This window comes from Gopherus flavomarginatus, chromosome 8 (genome assembly GCF_025201925.1).
Source record: "Gopherus flavomarginatus isolate rGopFla2 chromosome 8, rGopFla2.mat.asm, whole genome shotgun sequence".
Taxonomy (NCBI): Eukaryota; Metazoa; Chordata; order Testudines; family Testudinidae; genus Gopherus; species Gopherus flavomarginatus.
Window position 1 is genome coordinate 108,633,044 of NC_066624.1, and position 27,145 is coordinate 108,660,188.

A 27,145-nucleotide genomic window follows, 5' to 3' on the forward strand; every position below is an offset into this window, starting at 1 on the left:
CATTCACCCTCCTGGCAAGCCAAGCTGGAACTAATCTCCTTCTTTATTAAACTAGCACAATGCCCCTATCTCTGCCACACTGCTCCTCTCTGCTTTGAAGCAGAGCCCAGCCCCAGCGGTCCAGCACGCGCTGCGCTGGCTCGCACTCTCAAAAGCTCTCAGGCAAATATTTGCCCATGATCATTAAATAAAAATGGGGTTTGTTTTCTTCCCCTACAAAAGGGCTTTGCACCACGCACACCGCCGCTGGGGAGCTGGACGGCTCGAGGCCTTTGCTGGAGGCAGCAAGTTGTGCCTGTGTATGTGACTTCACACCCTCGGGCTGTGACGCGGCCCTCGGCGCTCAACCCAGAGCGGCTGGGAGTGGCTGGTCCACCAGCAGCCGACCCCTGTTAAGTGAGTGGGCTCTCCTTGTATAGCAGAGGGGCTGCTAACCGGACCCCTGGGGTTCTCCCCCCAGCTAGTGGGAGGGGGCGTTGAGCGGTTAGTGACAGAGACTGGGACTCGGCGGGGCTCCGGGACCAAGCATGCCCCTGCCACCAACCTGCCCTAGGGTAAGTCATTTCCATGACTGTAGAAGGGGGTTCGTGATACATCCCATGGGGTTGTGAGGCTTTGCTAATATTTGTAAAGTGCTTTGGGATCCCCTGGCAGAAAGGGCACAGGGCAGATCAATCCAGGCTAGGACTGATCAGCGACTTGCCCAGCGTTGTTCTGGTGGGCCGAGGGGACACCTTCCCTTCTGCCGTAGCACTGCATGGTTTGCAATGGAAATGAACATGCTGGATCTTATCCCCCTGCCCATATCCATAAATGGTGGGTGCAGTTAGCAGGCCGGGCTATAACGAGGGTAGGCCGAGGAGATGGAGGAGCTCAGGGCTGGAATAGCAGGGGGGCCCCAGGTCAGGAGTTAGGGGTGCATACGGAGTGTCAGGCAGCAGAGCTACCATGGGGCTCCCAGAGTAGAATCCTACGTGGCTGGCCCCAGACCCCTCTGAATTCACCACGGGCCCTGACATGTCCCAAGCTACATCCCACACAGCGGGGACAGCCTCAGACGGGGCTCTGAGCTGGCCCAGGCTGCAGACCGAGGCAAGCGAACATCTCATGCCTCCTGCTGCGGCAGCCGCTGGAGCAGAGAGGACGCCGGGGCCAGGAAAGTGCAGCGTGTGGCCCAATCCTACCCTCTCCCTCTAATGACAGCGCTGATCCCCTCTGGGGTTAGAGGCTACTTCCCAGCTGCAGGTCCCTCACTCTGCCCAGCCCTGCTGCCTCCACTGCTAACTGGCCTCCTGCGTGGTTCAAAGGGGGGGCCTGCCATGGCACTGGCTGCAACACAAGGCCCCATGCACAAAACCCCTTCCCCAGAATCAGCTCTGCAGCTGTGATTAGAGACGGGGAGGTCCTGCTAGACTGCAATGCCCCCTGGTGGTGCTTGAAAAGCCAGCAGCTTCAGGCAGCCCCCCCTCCAGCCCCCACTTGGCCCCCCCCACCCCGAGGCAGGCAGCCTCCCCATTCATTGATGCTTTTTCCCTCCAGTCTGTCACACGCTCGCACGCACACGCCCCACTGCTGAGATGGAGTGAAGACTTTAACCGTCTCCTCTTCGCCTCCTCCAAACTCTCCGAGGGAAAATGAGCAGGGCTGGAAGAGCGGGGAATTCTTTCTCCAGCTGGGCTGCGTAGCAAGGTGAGCGTCCCCCTCTGCCAGAACGAAATCTGGATTTTGCTTTTTTGTTATGGTGGTTCTGGAAAATGAATGTAGCGTTGGGTGTCTGGGAACCCTGATCGCCCCACTCCAAGTCGCTAGGTGGGAGAGAAAAAGTGGATTCCCACGGCTTGGAAAAAGCAGACAGTTCGGAGGGTGACGGGTGTGTTCCTAAGAGAGGGGGCAACATTTGAAAATAGAGCAGCTTCGGGGGTAAAATCCTGCTCTTGCTTTAGCGAGCTGCATGGAGAGGAGCGAGGCAAGGGGGGCCGATGGGCCGGGGCAGTACGGCTGGAACCGATTCTATATCAGGTGTGGAGGAAATGTGATAAAACTCTGAAACCACAGCCCCGAGGGGCAGACACTATGCAGGTGTGAATGGATGGCTGCAGATTCCAGGGCAGGTGGCTGGCTGGCTGGATAGACAGATATCGGATAAACAGACAGATGCTGGATGTGTACAGGAGTGATAGATGGGATTGGTATATGGACAGACAGAGAGATGGACAGCTAGACAGACACCGGATGTACGTTCTGTAGACAGACTCTGGGAAGCAGGCGAGTGAGCGTAAGATTATTATTGGATGTGCCCGTTTTATCAGAATCCTGTTAAGTATTTAGGGACCAGTCTCAGCGTAAACTTCCCCTGGCTGTTATATGGACTTTGCCTGCAGCTTTGAGCTGGCTGTGAGCAGCGTGTGGGTTTAGCGCTGCATATACAGACTGCCTGGCCAATGCTCTCTGTGCCAGAGATGGTTTGGGGGGGCAGGGAGTGAGGTTTGCACCTGAAGGGGTGGCCCCGTCCTGGCCAAGAGTCCGTGTGCCAAGCAGGAGAAGAGAAACCTCTGCCTCTGTCACTTAAGAGGTGGCATCTCCCTTGCAAGGCGATTTGCCTTCCAGAGTCTATTAGACTGTGTCAGCACTTCAGGACAGAAGCGGAGTTATTTATGTTTGTTCCATCACCGAGCACAAATAAAAAATCAGAACTTGATTCATTCCCCCACCAGCAGCACTGGTGGCTGTGTCAGCGTCCCCTTGGGTTGCTTCTTGCCTGTGGGTCTCTTTCAAAGCCATTTGATTATTTTTTTTAGAGCATCTTTAGCATGCGCTGCACCTCAGGGCGGCAGTAAGCCTCTCACAGAGCTAAAGGAGTCAAGGATGTATTTCTCCGCTGCAAACAGGTGTCGTAGACGGGAGGGAAATACCCCTTGGAAGTCCTGGCCGTGACTAGCACAATGCAAAGTGGTGTCTTCTCTCCCCATCTGCATCCCCAGGTGACTAACAGAGCAGAAGGAGGGCGAAGGGAAAGGCGAGCTAATCGGCAGAGGCTTTCAGGGAGGATCTGAAAGGACATGGAAGTGAAGTTGAAAGCACAAGAGATTTTTTTTTTCCCAGCCTGTTTGTTAAGATGGCAAAGCCCAAGCCCTGGTCCCTGTCCCACGAAGGGTTTTGCATTTAATCTAGCACCCAGTGTAAATTGTCCCCTGGACCTGAGAGCACTAGGATGAAGAACCATTTCCCCCAGGATGATTTTATGGCCGTCCCTGTATCCCCGTCGCCCAGCTAGGGAAGTTTGAACTGGGGTGATAGGTCAGAGCTTTTCTGGGTTGACTGTAAAATTGCATCCTGGCTTCACTTTCCGCCTGTGTGTTGGGGGCGGAGAACATCCACAAGGAGAGAGACTCGTCCTGTCTGGCCCTGCCGAGTGGCATGTGTTAACGGCTGCCGAGAAAGCTTTGCTAGAAAGAGACGGTGCCAGTCTAGCTGAGCAGCCCTGGGACTGGTAATCGGATGACACTGAGCCTCTGAATAACACAGTCCTGGCAGCCACGGAAGGCTACTCTACAAGATGGGAGCCACTGAAGTAGCATTTTCCTGAGCCAGGCAAAAAGAGCCCCCTGGGACTGAGCTGTGCCTGGCTTCTTGGTGCTCTTCACATGTGTGGAGTTAGGGAAATACCGCAGACTCGGGGTGTGCAGGGGAACGTCTGTTTATAACATGGTTCGGGAGGCCACAGGGTCTCCTGGAGACAGATCTGGTTATACTCGGGACAGGCAAATCTGTGCTAGACAGAAGCTTCTGCTAGGCCTGGCTTTTGTGGGGAGTGGATGAGGAGGGGAGCAGAGAGGAAGGAGTGAAACCATGGATTGGATTGTACCGAGTGGGGACTGTTGAGGGGTGGGGTTTGGAGGGACAGGGCCGTAGGGAGCTGGGAGGTTTGGGGGGACAGGATCGTAGGGACTGGGAGGTTTGGGTAAGGCTGGAGGCTTTAAAAACCCCAGCTGGTTGGTGCAGAAAGCTGTCAATGATACAGACTGGCCCATCCAGCCTAGTCACCCAGTGACTTTTCCCTGGCATGTGGCCCCAGGGTTTTGTAAATTCTGGTCAAGGGCCAAATTTTGGCATATGAGCAAGCCAGCAGCACTGTGCGCAGTCCCCCCTCCCCCGCACCAGCAGGCCATCTGAGGATGCACCCAGTGCCCGGCAGAGCGGTGATTTTTCACATGCGTCTGCTGCACTGGTGCTTGGAAAGCTGGCACAGCATGAGATGCCCCCAAACCCCTTACAGCAGCTCTCCCCCGGCCCGCAGCATGGATAGCTGGTGACAGCACGGCTTGGCCAAGCCTGGCGAGGGGTCCCCCTCAGGGCACGGCAGGCTGTGTTAGCCGTGGCCTGGGCCCGTCATTCCCGAGGAGCATGAGCTGGCCCAGGTTGGATTTCAACCCGCTGCAGTCCCGTGGCATCGTGGGGCAGCCATTCAGTCCACCCCAGGCTGGCCACTTGCCAGCATCCTAGACAGCTCCTGGTCCGGTCCCTGACCCTGGGACAGTGACCCCAAAGCGCTCACGGTTCACCTGCAACATGAAGGCCCATGCTGGGCTCTGCCTAGCCGAGCACCTCTGGCAGTGAAGAGAGGACAGTTGAGGAGCCGCTGCTGGGGATGGGGGTGGCTTTAAGGCTTCTCTCTAATCCAGTCCAGTCTCTTTGCAGCGGGAGGCCATGTATCCCTCCGCCAACTGCTCCAGCCTGCCCCACAGAGACCTCCCCGCACGGCTGGACTACCAGGATCTGTGCAACCGAAGCCAGCAGGACACTACCTTTAGCCATGTTGACCCCAAGGACTTGAACCTAACGGTGGAGCAGCTGCAGGACAAATACCTGGGCCCCCGGAGATCCAGCTTCTTCATCCCAGTCTGCACCACCTACCTGCTGATCTTTGTGGTGGGGGCCATCGGCAACACGCTGACCTGCCTGGTCATCGTGCGCCACCGGTTCATGAGGACGCCCACAAACTATTACCTGTTCAGCCTGGCCGTCTCTGACCTGCTGGTGCTGCTGCTGGGGATGCCGCTGGAGCTCTATGAGATGTGGAGCAACTACCCCTTCCTCCTGGGCGCCAGCGGCTGCTACTTCAAGACGTTGCTCTTTGAGGCGGTCTGCTTCGCCTCCATCCTCAACGTGACGGCGCTGAGTGTGGAGCGCTACATCGCCGTGGTCCACCCGCTCAAGGCCAAGTACGTGGTGACCAGGAAGCACGCCAAGCGGGTCATCGTCACGGTCTGGGTGTTGTCCGTGCTCTGCTCCATCCCCAACACCAGCCTGCATGGTATCCAGCCCCTCTACGTGCCAGGCAGGGGGGTGGTGCCGGACTCGGCCATCTGCACCCTGGTGAAACCCCGCCTGATTTACAACCTCATCATCCAGATCACCACCATCCTCTTCTTCTTCCTGCCCATGGGCACCATCAGCATCCTTTACCTGCTCATCGGGCTGCAGCTGAAGAAGGAGAAGATGCTGCAAACCCTGGAGGCCAAATTGGGCGCGGACTGCGACTACCACAACATCCGCGTCCAGCAGCAGAAGATCAGGAGGAGGCAGGTGACTAAGATGCTGTGTAAGTGGAGATGAGGGGGCGAGGCAGGGGAGAGCTCGTGATTCACCTCGGCGGCTGGTCCCTTGCATCACAGAAGGATGCAGCTCAGTGGTGCAGGGAAGAGGTATCCCCAACCTGCCTTTTCACTGGGCGGCTAGGGCAGGCCACCCGAGTCCTGCAGCCCAGCTGCTGGCAGGCAGGACCAAGCGAGAGCTCCAAGGGGACCTGGGCACCACGCAGCAGAGTGGTGGTGGGCGGATGCAGCCCAGCTCCAAGGCGTTGCACAGGGGACTGCAGATCTGGAAGGCCTGGAGCAGTCCAGACTGAAACAGGTCAGGCTCCGTGCAGTCTCTCTGCAAGCCCCTAGGAGCACACGCATTGGAGAAAGTCCCCTGCAGAGAGGTGATCCGCCCCCTTCATCTGGTACAGGTGGAGAGCAATGCACCTAGGGATTTGAGCCAGGGATCCTCAGGTGCCCTGCTGATGGCCAGTATGCTGGATGGGCCTTGCTCCTTCTTAGGTCTTGGCATATTGCCCCCCATCAGTGCCCCAGTCCCAGCCGCTGCTCACTGGGACCCTAGCGTTTCCCCCTTGCAGTGCAGCGCTCCATGAGCACAGCCAGCCGGTGTCTCAGAGCTCCTAACAAACCCAGCCAGAACCCAGGCGCCTTGGGCCAGATCCTCGGCGGGTGGAAATCAATGTAGCCCCCATCCAAGTCAATGGAGTCACGCTCATTTATTCCAGTGCACCCCTTTGGCTGTGTGTGTGTGTGTGTGTGCGCGCGCGCACCTCTGTGTGTGTGTGCGCGCACGTCTGTGTGTACCACTGAGTCCACGTGTGTACCTCTGTGGGTATGCACATGCGCATACCTGTGTGTGTGTGCATGTATACCTCTGTGTGTGTGTGTGTGTACCTCTGTGTGTATGTTTGTGTGCATGTGTACCTCTGTGTGTGTGTGTGTATACCTCTGTGTGTATGTTTATGCGTGTGTACCTCTGTCTGTGTGTGTACCTCTGTGTGTGTGCACGCATGTGTGTACCTCTGTGTGTGTGCGTGTGTGCATGTGTGTACCTCTTTGCCTGTGTGTGTGTGTTTATGTCTCTCAGCGTTGTTGCCTTCATGTGTGCGGTGCTGGTGTTGCGCCGTCAGTGTGACTTTGCTGTTCCAGCATGTCACTCAACAAGTGTCTTCCGATGCACCTTTCCAGGTCGGGTGGGTGCGTGGGGACAGCAAAGCAGTGCTGCATTAGCCGGCGGTGTGTGTTGCTGGGTGTACAGGGAGGGGGCATGTGTGTAGGGTGACCCAACGTCCCAATTTTATAGGGACATTCCCAATAATTGAGGCTCTGTCTGCTTATTACCCCCCACCCCCATCCCAATCTTTCACACTTGCTATCTGGTTGCCCTGCGTGCATGAGAATGCATTGTGGTGCTCACATGTTCCAGGGGAACATCCTATTAATTAGGAAGAGCCTCAGAGTGCATGGTGCTGTACAGAGAGAGAGAGGCTACAAGCCCTGTCCTGTGGCACTGATGGGCTGGGTTATGCCCAAGCTTTCCTTTACGGGATCTCGCGGCCGTGCCGTGTTAGCGGCCAAGCGGCACTGTGTGCTGTGCCGCAGGGGTGTGACTGGGCCATGCCTTGCTGCAGAGCACTGGTGGTACCTTAGTGCCAGATGCATTGCAGGGAGAGGGTGTGGGTAACCGCAGCTCAGCACTATGTTTCTGGAAACGCGCCTTTGGCGCCGCACTTGAGTGGAGATCTGCAGCGTAGTCGTTATTTTAAAGCGAGATGTGCAGAGGGTGAGTTCTGACTGGCCAAAGTGGGTTCCAGCTCCTGAGCCTGATTCTCACCCATGTCCCCCTTTGCAGCTGGGGAAAATGGGTGTAAAATGTTACCGTTCTGATCGGGTGCCATTTTGCACCCTCTTGGCCCAGGTGGAAACGGCGTCCTGGAATCAGGTGCCATCGCATGCCTGGCCAGGGCTCACTGCATGCTTAGCACACCTGGGTGAGTCCCAAGCAACATCCAGCATCCCTCCAACCACAGTGTGAGAGAGGACGGCTGGGACCACAAGGGGGCGTGTGGGTTCTCCGCCTACTGGGTCCATCCCAGGAGAGTCCCCTGCAGTGGTCCTGGCTGGTGTCAGCTTGGTGGAGCAACTAGGGAAAGAGGCTTTTATCTCAGTAGCACGAACCAGCTGGGAATTGGCAACGGGACGGAGATAAGAGATCTGAGCCAGCAGCGCTCCCAGCTGCTCATTAATCTCCGAGAGGTGCCCAGGGTTGGGATGGTTATTGCTCCATTAATGGAGGGCTGCTTCATTTGGCTAATAAACGCAGCGGGATTCCAGGGAGGCCTTGGCTGGCTGGTGGGTGTCGCTCGGGCACTGACACAATCCAGGGCAGGAAATGTTTCCCAGGGAAGGTGCTCACTGGGAGGCCGAGCCAGCCAGGGCTTTGTGTCTGTCTGCTGACCTGCAGTGCTCCCCGGGGCTGCAATGCTTTGGCTCTAGGCTGAGCAAAAGCCCCGTGCTTGCCAAGAAGCAAAGCCACGTGGCAGAGCAGCCCTGGAGCGGCCCTGGCAAGAGAGAGAGGGAGAGATGTTAACCAGACCTCACGTCCTTTCTACAACCTGCTTCCCCAGAAAGCAGATCAACAAACCGACAGGGAGTGAATCCCTTTTGTTCTGGCCTTGCCATGCAGAGACAGGCTAGTATTGCAAACAAGCATTGGCTGGGATGCTCCTAAGCTCCCCATGCCTGCACAAGGCCTTGTGTCCTCCTGCAACAGCTGTCCCAGCTGTTCACCTTGCTTGCAATGCCTGAGGTTTTAACTCAGGCTTGGCTTGATGTGACGCTGCCTGGCTGCAAAGGTGTCCCGTCCCCAGGGACGCCACAAACATTGCCACCACACTGGCTCAGAAGGTCATTGTGTCGCGGTTGGAAGTAATCCAGAGCCCCTCATCCCAGCAGCGGAGCTGGAGGGGTTGCAAGCACTTTGGAGGATAGGATTAGGATTCAACTCAATTTTGACACACTGGAGAAATGGTCTGAAATAAATAGGATGACATTCATTAGGGGCAAATGCAAAGTACTCTGCTGAGGAAGGAATTGCAGATGTATGAACTGGGAAATGATGGCCGAGGAAGGAGCATTGCAGAACAGGATTTGGGGGTTATAGTGGATCACAGACGAAATAAGAGTGGTCAATGTGACACTGCTGCAAAAAAAGCGACATTCTTCTGCGCTGCGTTAGCAGGCTTGTTGTAGTGAGACTGAGAAGTAATTCTTCCGCGCTACTCAGCACGAGTAAGGCCTCAACTGGAGTATTGTGTCCAGCTCTGGGTGCCACCCTTTGGAAAAGAAGTAACAAATTGGAGAAAGTCCGGAGGCGAGCAATGAAAACATGGCCTGCAGGGAAAGACTGAACAAAAACTGGTTAGTTTAGTCTGGAGAAGAGAAGACTGAGGGAGGACATGATAACAGGCTTCGAGTTTGTAAAAGATTGTTATAAAGAGGATGATAAATTGTTCTCCTTAACCACTGAGGACAAGACAAGAAGCAGTGGGCTTAAATTGCAGCAAGGGAGGTTTAGCTCAGACATTTGAAAAACTTCCTAACTGTCAGGGTGGTTAAGCACTGGAATAAATTGCCTAGGGAGATTGTGGAATCTCCATCACTGGGGATTTTTAAGAGCAGGTTGGACAAACACCTGTCAGGGATGGTCTCAGATAATACTTAGCCCTGCCTCAGTGCAGGGGACTGGACTAGACGACCTCTCACGGTCCCTTCCAGCCCTACGATTCCATGATTCTGTTAGGGGATTAGTGCTGTGGGGTAGATACTGTGTGTGGATGTGCCAAAGCCGCTCTGCTGCTGGATGAGAGAGCGAGACCCCCAGGTACCAATGGCCCTGCAGCGGCTTCTCTGCAAAGGGTTATCCCGCCCACACCCCCGGGTGACTCCACTTAGCCAGAGTGAGGAGAGTTATGGGAGTGGGAGGGGGAAGCCAAGGGGGGAGCCCAGCTTGAGGGCACTGAGATCTGAAGGGCAGAATTCCCCAGGAGCACTGCACCCTGGCAGGCCGGCACTTGGGGAACGGACATGGGCCCGGTCCCCCATGCCACCCTGCCACAGTGAGCTCAGCTGCCCCGAAGCGATTTGGTTGAGCACGTGGCCCCACAGGGCTCCCTACAACACTTCCTGGGCCTGGCCCATCTCTAAGGCCGAGGTGCAGTCCGCAGAGATGACATGTCCCAGAATGCGTTGCTCCATCTTGATCCAAACAGAGGCGACCAGAGGAGCAGGCTGAGCGCTAGGTTTGAAATTCCTGTGTCCCCATGGTGGGACTCCACCCCAGAAACAGCTGCATTTCACTCTGTCTAATCTAGCTAGCTCCCATCACCGCAATATCTGGGTGTCTCCAGTGCTGCCTGCGTGTCGTTGGTAATGCAGCTGGGGAGGAAAGGGGCACTAGAAACATAAATCATCATTCGGGGTAGTGTGGTCTATGGAGGCCTTCTACAAACAAATCCCGATTTACTGATGTTTTGGTTAGCTGGGACATTTCTGTCCCCTGGATCCATAATTCCTGTAAGGACGGAAATCCCTTTTCTGGCCTCCTGCTCGGCCCCCCAGTTAACCAGGCAGCCAGGAGTTTACCTGGTATGCAGGGCATTGCAATCTGCTGCGTGCCACCCAAGCTTCCCAGGTGGCCCCAATTGGGCATGGCCCTGGCCTCTCTCAGGGCTGAGCGTTTCAAAGAAAGAGGCCCCATTCCAAATCGACTCCGGATTCCCCTCCACCCCGTTCAGATGCAGCCGGGGGCGTGAGCGTCGCTGGAAAAATAAACATCCGTCCAAGTGAAACACCAGCAGAATCCTATTAACCCTGAGTTCAGCCTTTCAGGAAGCCTGGCGCTCCCTGGGCAGTATTGGGTGGATGCCTGCCACTCCACTCCTGTCCTCTGCCTGTCCTCGTAACCCCAACAAGGCTGGGCCCAGGATTCCTGGGGGGCTCGACCCCCAACCTTGTCATGGTCATGTAGGGCAGGGGCGAAGGTGTCCCCATTCCGGGGGGCTCTCTTCACACTGGATGCTTCCCAGACCAATTGATCACTGCATACAGCTCAAAGCAAATACAAGTTATTAAACAGCAACTAATTAAAAATGAACAAGGAAAAAATGGGAAAGGTTAAAGGAAACATGTCACCCCGCTCTGTGGCCCAGGGATGTCACAATCAGCATCTCTGGGATGTCAGGGCAGTTCACAGTCTGTCCCTCACGGGGCCCAGGCCCTGGCTGTGCTGCAGAGGTGCTGCAGGTCAGACACTTCTCTGGCAGTGGCCACACACCTCCAGGCTCTAGGCAGCAGGACCCTTCTTCCCAGCATCAGCCCCCGTCGGGGTTACGATCCCCCTCCAAGTTTGGCCTACAGGATCTCTTAACTAGGGGCATCTCCCTGCACTGGGTCTGCTGCCCAGGGTCCCCCTCACTCTCCTCAGCTGCTCACCGCACCCGGCTCTGGGTGGCTCCTGCTCCTGCTCCAGCTCCAGCCCCACTCTGCCTTAGCACAGCTGCTGCTCTGCCTCCAGCCCCCTGGGCTGCTTTTCCTGGCCCCTGTGGCTCTGGTTGCTGCAGTTCTCCTCCCAGCACTGACCTACTCCCTGGGCTGCTTCTCTGGTTGTCTGGCTGGCAGGGCCCTGCTCCCCAGCTCAGCTCGGGCCCCTGCTCTCCCCTTAAGTCAGCCCCACTCGGTCTGACCCAGGCGATTTCAGCTCACGAGGGTGGGACCCTCCTGACTCCCTGATTAGCCTGGCCTGTCAATCAGACTGAGCTGGAGCATTATTCCTAGGGACTGTGTCTCAGGGTTCTAATTTCTCATTGACCTTCCCCTTTCTTTTGGCACTGGGAGCTACCCAACCAGAAACCCCCCAGTGAGTTTAGTAAGGGGCCAACAGTCCCCTTACACCGGCATCAGGTGCCTGACGGCTGCAGGAGAGGCTGGGAACATCCTGGCATGGAGCTGGGCAGGAGCTGCCAGCTGCCAGGGCAGTGGAGGTAGGAGGCTGCCTGCCCCGTGGAGGGGAACCAGCATGTTCAGCAACTGGGCAGGCCTGGAGGGTGCAGAGGTGGGAACCAGGTTTTCTCATGACCCCATAGCTGCTGCTGGGAAGGCTTCAGGGCTGCCAGTCTGGCTCCAGTCACCAGCCCGAGAATCCATGCCTAGACTCTGGGGCGTGGCAAGCAGCGACGAGGCTGCTCCGTTCCCGTCTGTGCCAGGACCGTGTATTTAAGCAGGATAAACAAACCCTTCAAGACCAGGCACCTGATTTCTACCGGGTGTGTATCCTGGGGCAACAGCCGCAGCCTGCTCTGGGGTCGCGGGGGAAAGGAAAGGAGCTGTGTTTGTCAAGGAGCTTGGGCAAGGTGACAGAGAAACAAACACTGGAGACAGGATAACAAGCGGAAGGGGGACAAGGGCCAAAGCCGGTTAATGTGACCACACTTAGCAACTGCTGGCTGGAGAGGAGGGGCAGCAGAGAGAGGACGAGAGCAGAACGAAGCAAAAAGAACGGACGAGGGAGGGAAAGAAAGACCCGCTGAGACTGGGTGAAGGTCCAAGACATCAGAGGGGCACAAGGGAGCGATAGTTACAGGGAATCACACAGATTGCCAGATGCTGGGACTACATGGCAGAGGACGGATCACTGGAAAATTGCCTTGTTCTGTTCATTCCCTCTGGTGCACCTGGCACTGGCCACTGTCGGTAGACAGGACACTGGGCTAGATGGACCTTTGGTCTGGCCCAGTTTGGCCGTTCTTATGTCTCTTATATTTCTTATGGAGGGTGGAGGCTGGGAAAGAACCGGGTCACACTTATATTAGAGTTCTATTTATAAATGGTTTACAAAGGGTTAATAGGTGTTTCACGTCACAGACAGGTGTAGGACGTTATAGATGGTTACAAGCAGTCTATTGACTTTCAGGATTCTATGACTGTTGATTAAACAGTTATTAAAACAGCTAACCCTTTGTTAACTTTTGATATGCTATTGATTTTATAAACTCTATTGAAAGCACATCATGCCTTGTGGAATGTTACAAACCATGTGACTAGGATGCAAAACCAAAGAACTGCTGTGTGACATGGCATGATAGCTAATGATATGTCATGACATAAATCAGCGTCCTTTCACCACAATGAGCAACCTCATGCCTTCAAATTCTTATAATCTATCTATCTATCTATCTATCTTAGGGTGATCAGATGTCCTGATTTTATAGGGACAGTCCTGATGTTTGGGTCTTTTTCTTTCTATAGGCTACTATTACCCCCCACCTCCTGTCCCGATTCTTCACATTTGCTGTCTGGTCACCCTAATCTATCTTTCATGCGCATCAACGTGGTATTTGGGCTTCATTTTAACTACCAACCATCCCCTCCTATTTTTGTGTCTTGCCCTTAATTCAGATAAATCAGTAGAATATATCTGAAGAAACTAGTGCTAGTGACACGCCTGCCAGCCAGAACCAACCAAAACCTCCTGCCTTTTTCTGTTGTGTCTCTTCCCATCCTGCAGCCACTAAATCCTTTGTAGGTTTATGTCTCATTTACTGTAAGGGCCCATTTCCTTCCCATGGCTGTATGATGGCAGCTACGGTAAGTACCATAATAGGAAGGCAGTAAATCAGTCACCTGAGGGCTATGAAAGAAATGGGTGTTTACCCGAGGGTGGCACTTTAGAGGTACATACCACCCACCCCGAAACGGGTCATCAGCAAGGAAAGAACCCACAACTCGCAGCACCACAGGCACACCTGCAACAGCAATTCTGGGCCCCAGGGCAGAATGGTCAATGGGCACTCCTCCGGCATGGCCAGGGCTTCCACATGCCTGCCAGGCTGCCTTCAGCACCGCCGGTACTGCTTCACACGCGCCTAGGAGTAGTGCAGCCCACTTGGACAATTTAAAAGGGCCCAGGGCTCCTATCTGCCACAGCAGCTGGGGGCCCTGGGCCCTTTTAAATTACCTGGTCCCCTGGGCAATTTCCCCCTTTGTCTCCCCCTTGTAGGTGGGCCTGACCGCAGGCCTTTATCACTCAAGGTAAATGTTAGTTGGCAGTATCAGTAGGTTGTTATCCCTCTGTGGTAGAGTCAGAAACTGAACCTCGGTTACCTACAGCCCAAGCTACCTTTCTACTTCTGGAGCCACCCTCACTGTCCTATGTGAGCCAGGCACTAAGGAGGGCAGGATGCATGCTTTTAACAGTGTCGTGCACTAGCAATATTTCCCCTTCTGCATAGAGAGAACATGGCAACTAATGCAATGAAGGCAAAGAGTAGGAGGCGGGAAGGAACCTGGGCCATCAGATCAGCGACTGTCAGGGACCAGAGCGCAGAACCAGCACACACACACCCCCTCCAATGGTCAGGAATTTTCTCTGCTTCCTTCCAGTCGTGCTGGTTGTCGTATTCGGGATCTGCTGGGCCCCCTTCCACACAGACCGGCTCGTCTGGAGCTTCGTCGTCCACTGGACGGGCCAGATGCTGCACATGTTCCAGTACGTCCACATCATCTCCGGGGTTTTCTTCTACCTGAGCTCAGCCGCCAACCCTATCCTCTACAACCTGATGTCCACGCGCTTCCGGGAGATGTTCAAGGAGGTGATGTGCCACAGGCGCCTGAGAAGGCTGGGCTCCAGGAAGTACTCGCCCAGCGTCACCCGGGTCACCACCCGCAGCACGGTTTGTGAGCACCTGCCCGCCGGCAACGGACTGCCCCTGTCCAATGTGAAGGAGGAGGAGATGGGCATGGAGGGGGAGGACACCCTTAAGCATGAGACGTCCTTCCCCTGAGGGTATTGCCAGGGCCTTCCCCGCTAGTCAGGCTCCTGGAGGGACACAACGACCGCGAGAGGGTTGGGAAGGCCATGTCCAGTGTCTAGTCACCCGCTTACGTCTCTCGTTGCTGTGCCACCTGCTAGCACTGCCCTGACATTATCTCCACTCCCACCTCTTGTAGGCTGAACTCACAAGGGGCTGCGCCGTGGCACCAGGGTACGAGCGAAGGCAGAACTTGGGTTCAGAGAGGTGGGGCATTTACTCTTCACTGGCTGAGTTATACCTTTGCAGCCTCTCGGCTTGGCACAGGTGGTGGTGCCATCCGGCTGCAGGTTGTTGTCTGGTGCGTCTGGCAGCACCGGCCCGGCTTAGTGCTAGAAGGGGCGCAGACAAGAAGAGAGAGGTTAGCGAGAGGCAGGTTGTCTCCACTGATCCCAGCTTCTTCCCTGTGTAGGGCATCGGGGCCTGAAACAGCTCAGCCCAGAGGTTCAGACGTGGCCACTGGTTTCAGAGCAACTGCCTCTGTCATTCAGAGGGTTGGGCCCTGGTCACAGAGTAACGCTGCCCGCCGGCCGCCTGAGTCACAGGGCAACAGGTTCCCCACCCCTGCCCCTCTTCCCTCCTAGGAGAAGTCTCCCTGCTAATCCTAGCCTGAGGCTCCAGCCATTACTACATGCCAGCCTCATTCACCCTCCTCCCCTGGTCCCACTACCCACCTCCCCAGGCTCTCTCCTCCATTCCTGCACCTTCTACCACCACACAACAATCCCTCCTCCAGGCTGTCCCAAGCCAACACTCCCCTCCCAGTAGCCCCCGACTTTCTCCAGTACCCTGGTCCCCACTGGGTGCTCCTGATTACCCGCAAGCCCCCCTTGCTCCTGAGATATGCAGGGAATCAGTTCCTAGCATCGGCAGCTCCTGGCCCCCCAAATTCATCTGACTTTAAAAAATACTAAATGTCGGGGTCTGTTTCCCTGCCTCCTGGTGCTGGGACCTTTAGGAGTCCCCAGCTTTTCTCCACACCCACATGGGCTACAGCCTCGAAAACAAGAGCTGAGATGCTCCCAGAATCCCAGGACTCCAGGAGCTGGGGGTTTCAGAAAGATGCCAGATATCAAGGGAGTTGGCAGCACTGGGTTCCTGACCCTCTTACTCCTGCTGTCCCTGGGGAGATGGGCGAGAACCAGGAAGCGGAGGAAATCAGCAGAGAAATGTCACTCAGGGAGCATGGCAGGGCGCAGATGCAGGATCTCCCCTGCGGCCTGTGGTTTGACATGCTGTAGCTGAGGCATCAACACTCTCATGAGGTGTGGTGTTACCCTCCACCCCCCTACATGCCTGGCTGTCCGAGCGTGTGCCATGCCTCTGCCGTCGCAGCTCTGGGCAAGGCCGTGGCAGCTGTGGGTGGGAAAACCTTCGCTCTGGCACCCCCGCAGCGAGGCACGGGGAGCTCAGTTTGGCACACACCACACCTGGCTGCCCTCGCTTTCCCCTTCCACCTGCCAGGGAGGGACTTTAGATCAGAGGGAAAGGGCTGTGGAGCCTGGGCCTGGTGGAGCTGCCAAGGCCATGCTGGAGGCGGCGGGGGGGCTGGTTTTACTCCCACCCCAGTGAAGAAGGAAGAGCCGTTGTGTGAGGCTGACTCACCCTTTCCCTGGCTGGCTCCTGTGTGTTGGCGCATGTGAGTCATGGAAGATAATTCACCCTCCCCACATAAACATGGGAACCTTTCCTGACAACGGAGATGTCTCCGATCCGTGTGCGAACAGCTGACACAAAGTGCAGTGCTGGCAGCCCGGCTGTGGAGCAGATGCTCTCTCGCTCCTTCTCCACTTCCCTTTCTTCCTTTCACCACCTCGTCCCGGACCTTCCCCAGCGCAGCAGCCTCTCCTCCGACATCAGCAGCTACCCCAGGCCATCCACACTGGGGCAAGTTCGGGGTTTTTCTCTCTGTGGGTCTCTCCGGTGTGCATGAGCTGATTGTCACTTAACTTGAGAATTAAAACAAACCCACAACCATTCTCATTAGTTGGGCTCAAATTATTTCTCTCTCCGCTGCTGTCCCCTGACCCATTGTCTCTATTCAATATAAACTCAATTGCACCCTGCCTTGACTTTCCCTAGAGCAGTCACAGCAGAGAAGCTAAATGAATACTTTTTGCATCGGTCTCCACTGCAGAATATATGAGGGAGATTCCCACACCCAAGCCAGGCTTTTTAGGTGACAAATCTGAGGAACTGTCCGAGGTTGAGGTGTCAATAGAGGAGGTTTTGGAACAAATTGATACATTAAATAGTAGTAAGTCCCTGGGATCAGATGGGTTTCACTTAAAAATTCTGACAAAAATCAAATATGAAATTGCAGAACTACTAACTGTGGTATGTAACCCATCACTGAAATCAGCCTCTGTACCAGATGACTGGAGGATAGCTAATGTAACACTGTCTTTTAAAAAGGCTCCAGAGGCAATCCTGGCAATTACAGGCCGGTAAGCCAAACTTCAGTACCAAGCAAATTGGTAGAAACTATAGTAAAGAACAGAATGATCTAAAACGTAGATATACGCGATTTGTTGGAGAAGAGTCAATAAGGCTTGTGTGAAGGGAAATCATGCCTCATCAGTCTATTAGAATTCTTGGAGGGAGTCAATAAACATGTGGCGAAGGGGGATTCAGTGGACATAATGTCCTTAGACTTTCAAAAAGCCATTGATGAGATCCCTTATCAAAGGCTTTTAGGCAAAGTAAACAGTCATGAGATAAGAAGGATGATCCTCTCGGGGATCAGTAACTGGTTAAAAGATAGGAAACAAAGGGTAGGAATAAATGACCAGTTTTCAAAATGAAGACACGTAAATAGTGGTGTCCCTCAAGGATTTGTACTGGGACCAGTGCTGTTCAACACAAATTATCTGGAAAAGTGCATAAACAGTGAGGTAGCAAAATTTGTAGCTGATACTAAGTTACTGAAGATAGTTAAATCCAGAGCCAACTGTGGAGAATTACAAATGGATCCCACAAAACTAGGCTGCTGCGCCACGAAATGGCAGATGAAATTTATTGTTGATAGGTGCAATGTAATGCACAGTGGAAAACATAATCCTCACTATACATACAAAATGACTGGGTTTAAAATAGCTGTTACCACTCAAGCAAGAGATCTCAGCTTCATCGTGGATAGTTCTCTGAAAACATCTGCTCAGTATGCGACGGCAGTCAAACAAGCTAATAGAATGTTAGGAACCATTAGGAAAGGGAGAGATAATAAGACAGAAAATATCATATTGCCTCTATATAAATCCATGCTACACCCACATCTTGAATACTGCGAGCAGTTCTGGTCGCTCCATCTCAAACAAGATAAATTAGAATTGGAAAAAGTACAGAGAAGGGCAACAAAAATGATTAGGGGTATGGAACAGCTTCCATATGAAGAGAAATTAAAAAGACTGGGACTTTTTATCTTAGGAAAGAGACAACTTAGGGGGAATATTATAGAGGTGTATGAAATTATGACTGGTATAGAGAAAGTGAATAAGGAAGTGTTATTTACCCAGTCACAAAATATAAGAACCAGGGGTCACCCAATGAAATTAATAGGCAGCCAGTTTAAAACAAACATAAGGAAGTACTACTTCACGTAATGCACAGTCAACCTGTGGAACTCCTTGCCAGGGGATGTTGTAAAGGTCAAAAGCATAACTGAGTTAAAAAAAGAACTGGATAAGTTCATGGAAGATAGGTCCATCAATGGTGGTTAGCCAGGATGGTCAGGGATGGAACAACATGCACTGGGTGTCCCTAAACCTTTGACTGCCAGATGCTGGGGCTGGATCACTCAATAATTGCCCTGCTCTGTTCCTTCCCTCTGAAGCATCTGGCACTGGCCACTGTTGGAAGACAGGATACTGGGCTGGATGGACCATTGGTCTGACTCAATATGGCCATTCCTGTTTTCACGACAGGAATCCTGCCTTTTTTAAAGCCACTGCCCCAAAGCACGGTTAGCTCACATGCAGTGCTGCCAGATTTGTGCTGTGATAATATTGATACTAGCAGCAAAAACTTCCCTGTCATTCCTGAGCAAATAAAGTGAAGCAGAATGGGCCTCACACTGCCCTCGCTTGCTCCTAACCCCCCCAGTAAACGGGCCCATAATCCCGTAACTGATCCCTGCTGCTCCTGTAGGGCATAATCCAATCGGCAGTGGGAGCCTTGCGGCTGGTTTCAGTGGGCTTGGGGTCGGGACCTTAGACTGTATCTTTGTCCAAATTCACCAAGTCACCATTCAGTGACTGGCTTTGTTTTCTGACTTCCGGTTTCTAATGATTATTATCTGGATGATTGTCTTAAAGGAGGCAGCATTCCCCAGTGCATGAGGCACCAGACTGAGAGTCAGGACTCCTGGGAGCTGTTTCTGTCCCTGACACTGACTTACTGTGTGATCTTGGGCAAGTCTCTTCGTCTCTGTCTCAGTTTCTCCACCTATAAAGTGGGCATAAGCACAGATGCCGACTTTCAGCTTTCCCCCGGGTGCTCCACCCCTGCTCGGTCCTGAGGCCCCGCTCTCACTCCATCTCCCCCTGAGGGGTGGTGGGCGAGAGGCACTGGGGGAGAGGGAAGGAGCTGATCGGTAGGGGCCCTGCCAAACAGCTGATAGGTGAGTACTGGGCACTCACCATTTTTTCCCCATGGAGTTGGTGCCTATGGGCATAAGGAGGTGAAGTGCTTTCAGCTCTATGTGCAAGAGGAGCCAGCTCAACCTCTGGGCCAGGAGCTGGTTAGACGGTTGTAAATGATACAGTACAGACCCTAACCCTCGAACATGCAGGCCCCTGCTGCTGCCCCTTCCAGACCCCAGACCATACACCACAGTGTCCTGGTGTCGCTTGCTGGGGCCGTGGCCTCGGAAGTACCCCCAATAATCCAGAGCAGCTGCACTGGGTTGTGAGTGAATGATCTGTAGCTGGCCCTTCAAACACAGCGTTCAGGAAATGTCACCAAATGTCAAGGAGTGCGGCTTAAGCAGCTGCGCTTCTCTGAGTTGGAAAGGGGCGATCAATTATTCCTTCAGATCAATACCCTCGATTCCCCTGTGATCTCCCAGCCCACAAAGAGGATGAAATATTCAGACACCGAAATGCCACCTGAGATGCAACCCTTGCTCGTCCCAAAGAGCTCTGCCCAACCAGTGCCTGCACCATGGAGAATTTTGAGAAGCTCCCTAATCTCATTTGACTGCACCCTTGAGGTGTGTAGGCACCATGGAGCATCCTTCTCATCTGGTAGGAGACTATCAGCCGCTGCTAATCAGCCGTTTCTCTTCTCAAAGAGCCTGAGCCCACAGCCACTAGTGGTGCCTTTGCCCTGATTTTGGTGCATGCTGGGTCAGGCTCACAAAGCATATCCCAGACCCTGTTTTCATGTCCCAGAAACAATGTGGGAAGGTGACTAGAAGAGCTTCTGTCTGGGTTGTTTCTGAATTCAGGTGGTTCCTCCATAGTGCAGGGCACTTGGGGCAAGAGTTGGTGCAAACCTATGGAGGGCCCGTGCCCTCTGCATGGCATGACCCCCAGTCTCTGAACACAGAGCAGAATCAGACCCATAGGCAGCATGGACATGGAAGTTCAGGGCTGGCCATGCAGAACCCTGTTCCTTCTTTCTCCTCCTTTCCCGGGGCCATAGCAGATTCTTCCAGAGAGAGCCCAGTCTGCTGTGAGCCTAAGCTCTACAGCACTGCCACCAATGCCTGCAAAGTGTTCCCCTATTCTCCCCGCTCCCACCCCAAGGATCCCTCCTGTGTACAGAGCAGAGGAACGCTTCTGGGATCACCATAAAAGTTGACACTAGTGCCAGAAGACTGAAAACCAACCAAACTTCCTAGCCAGGGGGGTTGGGAGGGGAGAGAGGCTGCATGACGGGGTGCATGGATCCTGCCTTGTAGCTGACAGGGAGAGGGTTAAGGATGGCCTAGTCTGGCTCCAGCTCCAAACTTTCCCGCCCTTTTGGGGTTTCCACCAGGGGACTAGTTTTGAGGCCTTCTCCCAATGCAGAGACTGCCTCAGTGGCTCCCCCCACCACTCATCCCTTTGGCATGCCAGGGAGCAATGCAGCTGGGTTTGCTCCCGCAGGAAGAAGTCACTTCTTGGGGTTTAGAGCCCTGGGGTGGGGGGAGCCTCGTGAACTGAGCTGGGCTGTGGGTTCGGAACCCTTTCGTCCTGGGCTTCTGGATCAGGCCCATCCCTGCCCCATGGCCTTTGCCTGTCAGAGCAATGGCTGGGTTACATTATCCTTGCAGCTTGGAGGGGCTCTCTGAGCCCCACACGGGCCGCATTTCTCTTGGATCCAGCCTCAAAGCTGGGAGTCACGGTGCTGCGAGAAGAACCCATGTTTCCTCTGTATCAGCGTGTTCTGCTGCAGCAGCAGCAGCTGCTGTACAGGGCACCCAAGCGCAGAGCCCTGCGTGTCAACAAAGCCACCCGCAGCAAAAGGAAAACCGTTACTCTGTGCATTGGCCCCATCAGCAGCTACCCACAGCGCCCTGCCAGGGAGCTTGGTGAAGGGTCTTCTTTCTTGTGACCTTCCCACCCTGGTTTTGGAGCCCGAGGAGTCCTGGATCATTCAGGGGGTGCTGATGAAGGAAGGGGAAAGCCACAATCCAGCCCTCCCAGCACTATTCTCTGGCCCGATCCCCTTCGCTTCCCACTGGCTTCTCCCAATTCCCATCGCAATCAGCAGGACACGGCCCTGTGTTGGCAAAACATCTCTCAGAGGAAACAATCGCTGCCACGAGCATCAATACTGATCTCGTTTCCTCTCCCTTAATCTGCCATCCATCACCGGTGCAGAGAAGAACAGGAGCTCTGGGTGGGAACGCTCCAGCCGAGGTTCCTATCCTCCCACTGCTCGCCCGTTTGCAGCCAACAGGGTGATGTGTTTGGGAGCAAGTAATTGCCCCTTGATGACTATTACCCAGCCATTTATCAAGGGCTAGTGCTGAGCGGTGACATACACCTCAAGTCAGTCAATACTTTTCATTAAGCAACAACTGCTGCTCGAACGAAGCTTGAGGGCCCCCTAATGCGATTAACTGGGATGTAAAATCGTTTATAGGCAGCATCCCAGGAGACACTCAGCATGGTTTGCTGGAACCAAGGCCCATATAGGCTCTGCTGCTTTTGGGGTGCTGGGTCTCTGGGAACCCATAGCACGAGCATCGAGTGCCTGACAGCCCTTCTTCCTTTCTAGCCCAATTTGGAAGCGCTGCTAGCACTCATCCACCAAGCGCCCGGCACTCGCCTTACAAAGCAGCCACCTCTGGGTAGCTCCACTGATATCTCCTAAGGGGTTGGATGGAGCGAAGGGAGGGTTGTGTCTGGCGTCTGGAAATCAGAACTTACTGCCCACAATACCCAGTGAGACATCCCAGAGGAGTTGTCGCAGAGACTGGCCAGAGGCTAAGGACCGGGGGGGGGGTGAGGTTCTGTGGCCTGCCGGAGACCAGACTAGATGATCATGATGATCCCTTCTGACCTTAAAGTCTATGAGCTCCAGAGGGGATGGAGGGGGACAAATGGGCTGGGGAGGGGTAGTTTTATAGATTGGTGGTGTACAGATGGTAGTTAAAGCCACATGACCAGATGAGATCACCCAGACAGACGGTGTAGACTAGCAGAAAAAGGAGGGAGCCCAGGACAAATGCCCCATGGGGCCCCAGGAGAGAGCAGCATTGGGAAGAGGGTTGACACTGATGCAACGACCAGAGCCATAGAAGGATGCCCAGGAGGGGCTGAGACACTGGCTGTCTGGAAACCCAGGGAAACTGACCACATTTGCCACAGAGGTGCGACAGACAGAGAGCCAAGTCCTCTGTCCCTTTTCAGAGCACAACGGTGCTTCAGGACCCCGCTCACCTGCACTTTGGGGAGGAATGTTATGCCCGAGCAGAGGGAGTGAAAATTGGTGCAATTCAGAATTCTCCACTCACTCACTAATGGTAGCATTTTGCACTGGTGTCAACGATGGTGCAAAGTGCGAAATAGGGTGAAAGAGCCTTAATGATTTCTTCCCAAGCCTTCCTAGTAATACTCTTAGCTGCTTTTTTAAAAGGATCTGTCTCAGCTCGTGTCGGGGCCAGTTCTGCATCCCCCCGGAATTACACTAGGATCTCCGCAGACAAAGGGGAGCCAGGAGGAGGGAATGGCACTCCCTTATCTGTATAAATCCCCACCCAGCTGGTAGTCTTTGTGCTACCAGGTTTGGCGGAGCCTACATGTACTATCGCATGGCAAAGAGAAAGGATGCTAGCCCATCCAATTCCTCCCAAAGACTCACTGCACAGGGATTAAATGAGGCAGAACTGATGCGGGTATCATTCGGCTGGGGAGCAGATGAGGAGATGGGTTACCTGCTGGGTAAGACTGGGTGATGCCTTGAGACTGATGTGAGGCCACCCCATAGTTCTGTGGTCAGCTGATAAGTTGTTGCACATGAACAGAGGGCGGCAAAGAGAAATAGGGGGCTGAGCTATCCCTGTTTTCCCAAATGACTATATAGGCAACTGGAGCACAGGGGAAGGGGGGGCTATGACAGCACAAACACCCAGAGACCGAACCCCGACTGACATCGAGGGGAAGCGTTTACTCTCTAAACCGCTCTCTTAACATGGTTTTTATTTGTACTTTGCTGTTGCTCACACCTGTGTAACTCAAATGGCAGAGCAACAGGTGGGAGAAAAGATCTCATGTTAAAAATCCCTTTGTCCTGCCCCTTCAGACAAGGCGCACTCAGTACACAAGGAAGTCATGTCTCGACGTGGCTGATATTTCCAAGGGGAAAAGCGAGCCCAAGGGAAAACAACAAACCTGTCAGGTTTTCTGCCTACCTCCTAAAGAAGCCAAACAAGGCAGAAGCCCATTTATTTTCCTCTTCAGGTTTTCTTCATTGATCTGCCTTTGAGGGACTTGTTTAAATCATCTGAACGATGCAAAGCAGACATCAAAGCTGCAAATAGGCAATTCTACTGATGTCTCCAGGTTTCAGGGTGGTAGATTGGACCAAAATAAAGGAGACCAATAGATTCAGGGAGGAAAGATGATAAAAGGCCTTCCACCAGCGCCGCATGAAAACTCTGACACCTGCTTCCGGGCCTCGTGCCAGCCAAGCCCAGCTGATTTACCGACCTCTCCAAGAGCTCACGCTGAAATGGGGAAAAGATCTAGCACTGTTATTTATCAACTCTCCAGAGACAGAGGGGCACATGGCTCTTTACAGACAAACAAAACAGTCGGGTGCCTTGCTCTGAGAAACCCACAGTCATGAGGAGACATAGCACAGCAAAGGCTGGGGGAGATTAGGGAAGGCTACAACAGAGAGGCCCTGTGGCATGTGCTGATCCGGTTTAGAGCCCAGCTGTGTGCACTGTGATTTGGGATCCAGGGCTGGGGGTCTCCCTTTCAGTAGATGCCTGGGAGATCAGGAAAACCTTCGAATGCAGAGGAGAGACATGATAGCTCAGTGTCAGTGGGCCGGTGTGGTGGCGCAGAGGGCAGAGTGGGAAGGCGGCATTGCCTTCCTCTTACCCTTCCCCTCAGGAGTCCTGGGCAGGGATCTGAAGGCGAGAGAGGTTGTATGGTGCACAGGACTGGGAGGATGTGCCAGGCCTAGGGGAGGTGTGAGGGGAAGACTTGGAGATGCTAATGAGACAAGACCAAAGAGTGTCCAGCTGCGTTGCAGAGCGCAGGATGGGGAGACAAGAGGTGTCACTCACCCTGTTGAGTACCAGTGAGGAGTCTGAATCTTCTACCCTGAGAATGGCCCAGGGAGGCGTCTCCTGATGCAGAGCCAGAGTGGTGTTCACACCACCCATCTCCACCCCTTCAAGGCCAATTCCTAAAGCATCAGAAGTGCAGGAAGAGACGTGTACGGGAAGTGGCCCCAAATGTCAAATCTCGGCCCGTGAGTTTTGGGGGTGGGAGACTGGCAGTGTGAACCCAACTCCAGACTGGAAAGTTATGGTCTCCTGAACCCCAGAACTCAACCCCTGCAAACACCAGGAGTGCTCAGAACCTCAATAGGAACCAGATCCAAATGTGATCTCTCTTTATGTCAAGGTTAAATGGTACCCCTGAGTCTAACTCCCCAAACGGTGGGTAATTCAAAACCGAGAAAGGGAGAACCAGCAGCCAAACATCAGAATTAGCACCTCAGCCTCAAATGGGCCAAACCAAGACCCCAAATCTGAACCCTCCACAATGTTGTGGAGTGTGCACGGTCCCACTCGGAACTGAGATTTGAATCCCAAGGTTTGGCCCCACCTCCAGGATTTATGCAAAACAGCAGGGGAGTCATATAGATATGGCATCAGAGAAACGTAGGGCTGGAAGGGACCTCAGGAGGTCATCTAATCCATCCCCCTGCCCTGAGAGACAGGACCAAATAAACCTAGACCAACCCTGGTCAGACTGTTCTTAAAAACCTCCAGTGACGGGGATTTTACACCTCCCTAGGTAACCCACTGCAGAGCTTGTTAGAGTTAAAAAGATTTTCCTAATATCCAACCAAAACCTACAAATTAATCTGATTGATTCTTGTAATATGACCAGTAACCAGAGCTTGTTTGCAATGGTGTTGTAGCCCCGTTGGTTCCAGGCTTTGAGTGAGACAAGGCGGGTGAAGTATTATCTTTTAATGGGCAAACTTCTGTTGATGAGCGCAACAAGCTTTTGAACTTACACAGAGCTCTTCAGGACTGGGAAATGTAATCAGAGTGTCCCAGCTAAATACAGGTGAGAACAGATGGGTAAGTAACAGTTATGCTTAGCAACATGAGTTAACTCCTTATGCTTAACCATCTGTTCCACTGCGTATTTAGCTCAGCTGCACAGCTTGGGGAATGCTGGTGTGTGGGGACTAGTGGCACCATACACGGAGTGGCCTGAATCATTGCAGGGGTGGAAATGGTCCCAGGAGTCCAGGAATTTACCTGATATGGGTCTGGCTTTCCCTTTGTATCCTAGCAGGGCCTTTGCTGCCATATCTATCTATCTATCCCCATCCACCGCATCTATCTATCTATCTATCTATCTATCTATCTATCTATCTATCTATCTATCTATCTATTCCTTGCTTGTCCTCCATATCTCTGATCTGAAAGAAGTATTGACTTCTCTGTCCCCTGGGTAGGCTAGGGAACTAGGAGTCAGGAGACCTTGTGTCTATTCCCAGCTCTGCTACTGACTCATGCCGCAAGCTTGGGCCAGTCACTCAGCCACTCCGTGCCTCGATTTCCCCTCGTATAACATGGGGACGGGGATGCTCACCCACTCTCATGAGCACTCTATATCCATGCTAAGTATCGTTGCCACGTACATGGGAAGCAGCCGGGTGTTGTCTGTGCCAGCTTGTGGCAGCACAAGGAGTTAATAGCACATCATGGAGCTGGGGAATCAGCTGCCTTCCAAGAGATGTCAAAATTGAAGGACCATGGGTGAGAAGTTCAACCCAACCACTAGTGCTTGTAACACAAGAAGTGGGGGCACAAAACCTAATCGCATGAGAACTGTTTTCCTGGGGGAAATAGGATTTTGGAGGAGAATTTTAATTTCCCCTTGTAGGTTTCACTGGAAACACAAATGTACCAGCAGCAGTGCCAGGAAGGGAAAGTGAACATAAGTAGGAAGGGGGGACTGTGCTCCATTCTGGTCACCGTGTTACAAAAAAGCAGAGGACAAGGGGTTCTGGAGATGGGTGGTGAAAATGATTGGAAGCCTGGTGAGAGAACCATAGGAGAAATGAGATGATCCGGATGGGTTAGTTTAGAGATTAAGAGGGTCCATCACAGAGTGCGTACGTTGGGCACTCCTGCTTACAAGAATGAAGAGACCAGAGAATGAGAGCTTTAAATGTATTTAAAGCTAATAACATACTTATTTACACAACAAATCATGAGCCTGTGGAACTCTCTGCCACAAGGCATCCTTGAGCCAAAAGCACAGCGAAAACCCAGAAGGGGTTAGATATTTATTTATATGGATAATGTGAACATCTACAACTATATGAAGATCGAATGGAAAATTATAAAGGACTGAAATCCTTCCTGCTTCAGGGCAGAATCCAACTACTAACTGCTTGGGGTTACATAGGAACTTCCCCATGGCCAGGGCACTCCGTAATTACCCATTTCTTAGACTGAAAGCTTGTCAGGGCAGGGACCAGGTCTATTCTGTGGCCTGGATCAGAGCCTATGATTGTACAATGCCTTGCCCAGTGAGGTCCTGATCTCATCTGGAGCCTCTGTGTGCTACCGAAATACAACTAAAAGTAATAACTATTGTAATAGGGCCCTGAATGCAATGTAGCATCACAGCCAGAGAACTGGAATGGACTGCAACTCAACAGACCTGGGTTCTAGTCTTGGCTCTGCTATGGTCTGCTGAGTGACCTTGGGCAAGTCACTACCCCATTGCTCTGTGCCTCAGTTTCCCCATCTGTAACATGGGAATAAAGCTACTGGCTTCCTTTGTAAAATGCTTTGAGTTCTACTGAGGAAAAGCGCTGTATGGTAGCTAGGCTAGTATCTATCCATAAATGAGATTTAATATAGGGCAAAAAGGAGAGAAACGCTGAGTTATGGAGATCTGTCAAGGACTTTTCTCATCCCAAGCAAAGGGATACTTACAGAATGAGGCTCATCTAGCAGGCAAGGTCTGTCTGGGGAGT

The 27,145-nt window shown here is 53.3% G+C and overlaps 1 protein-coding gene across 1 annotated transcript; it reads left to right on the top strand.

Annotated features, from left to right (window-relative positions):
* Nucleotides 1–1,652: 1,652 nt before the first annotated feature.
* On the top strand, nt 1,653–14,820 carry NMUR1 (neuromedin U receptor 1). Its single transcript, XM_050963825.1, has 3 exons — nt 1,653–1,689; nt 4,699–5,602; nt 14,040–14,820. Exons 2-3 carry the CDS (start codon nt 4,708–4,710, stop codon nt 14,438–14,440), a joined length of 1,296 nt encoding a protein of 431 aa, XP_050819782.1. The 5' UTR covers nt 1,653–1,689; nt 4,699–4,707; the 3' UTR covers nt 14,441–14,820.
* The last annotated feature ends 12,325 nt before the right edge of the window (nt 14,821–27,145 follow it).

Coding starts and splice junctions, on each gene's coding strand:
- NMUR1 (XM_050963825.1), top strand. CDS start 4,708: ATGTATCCCTCCGCCAACTGCTCCAGCCTGCCCCACAGAGACCTCCCC. Junction 5,603..14,039: donor GCAGGTGACTAAGATGCTGT/GTAAGTGGAGAT, acceptor GCTTCCTTCCAG/TCGTGCTGGTTGTCGTATTC.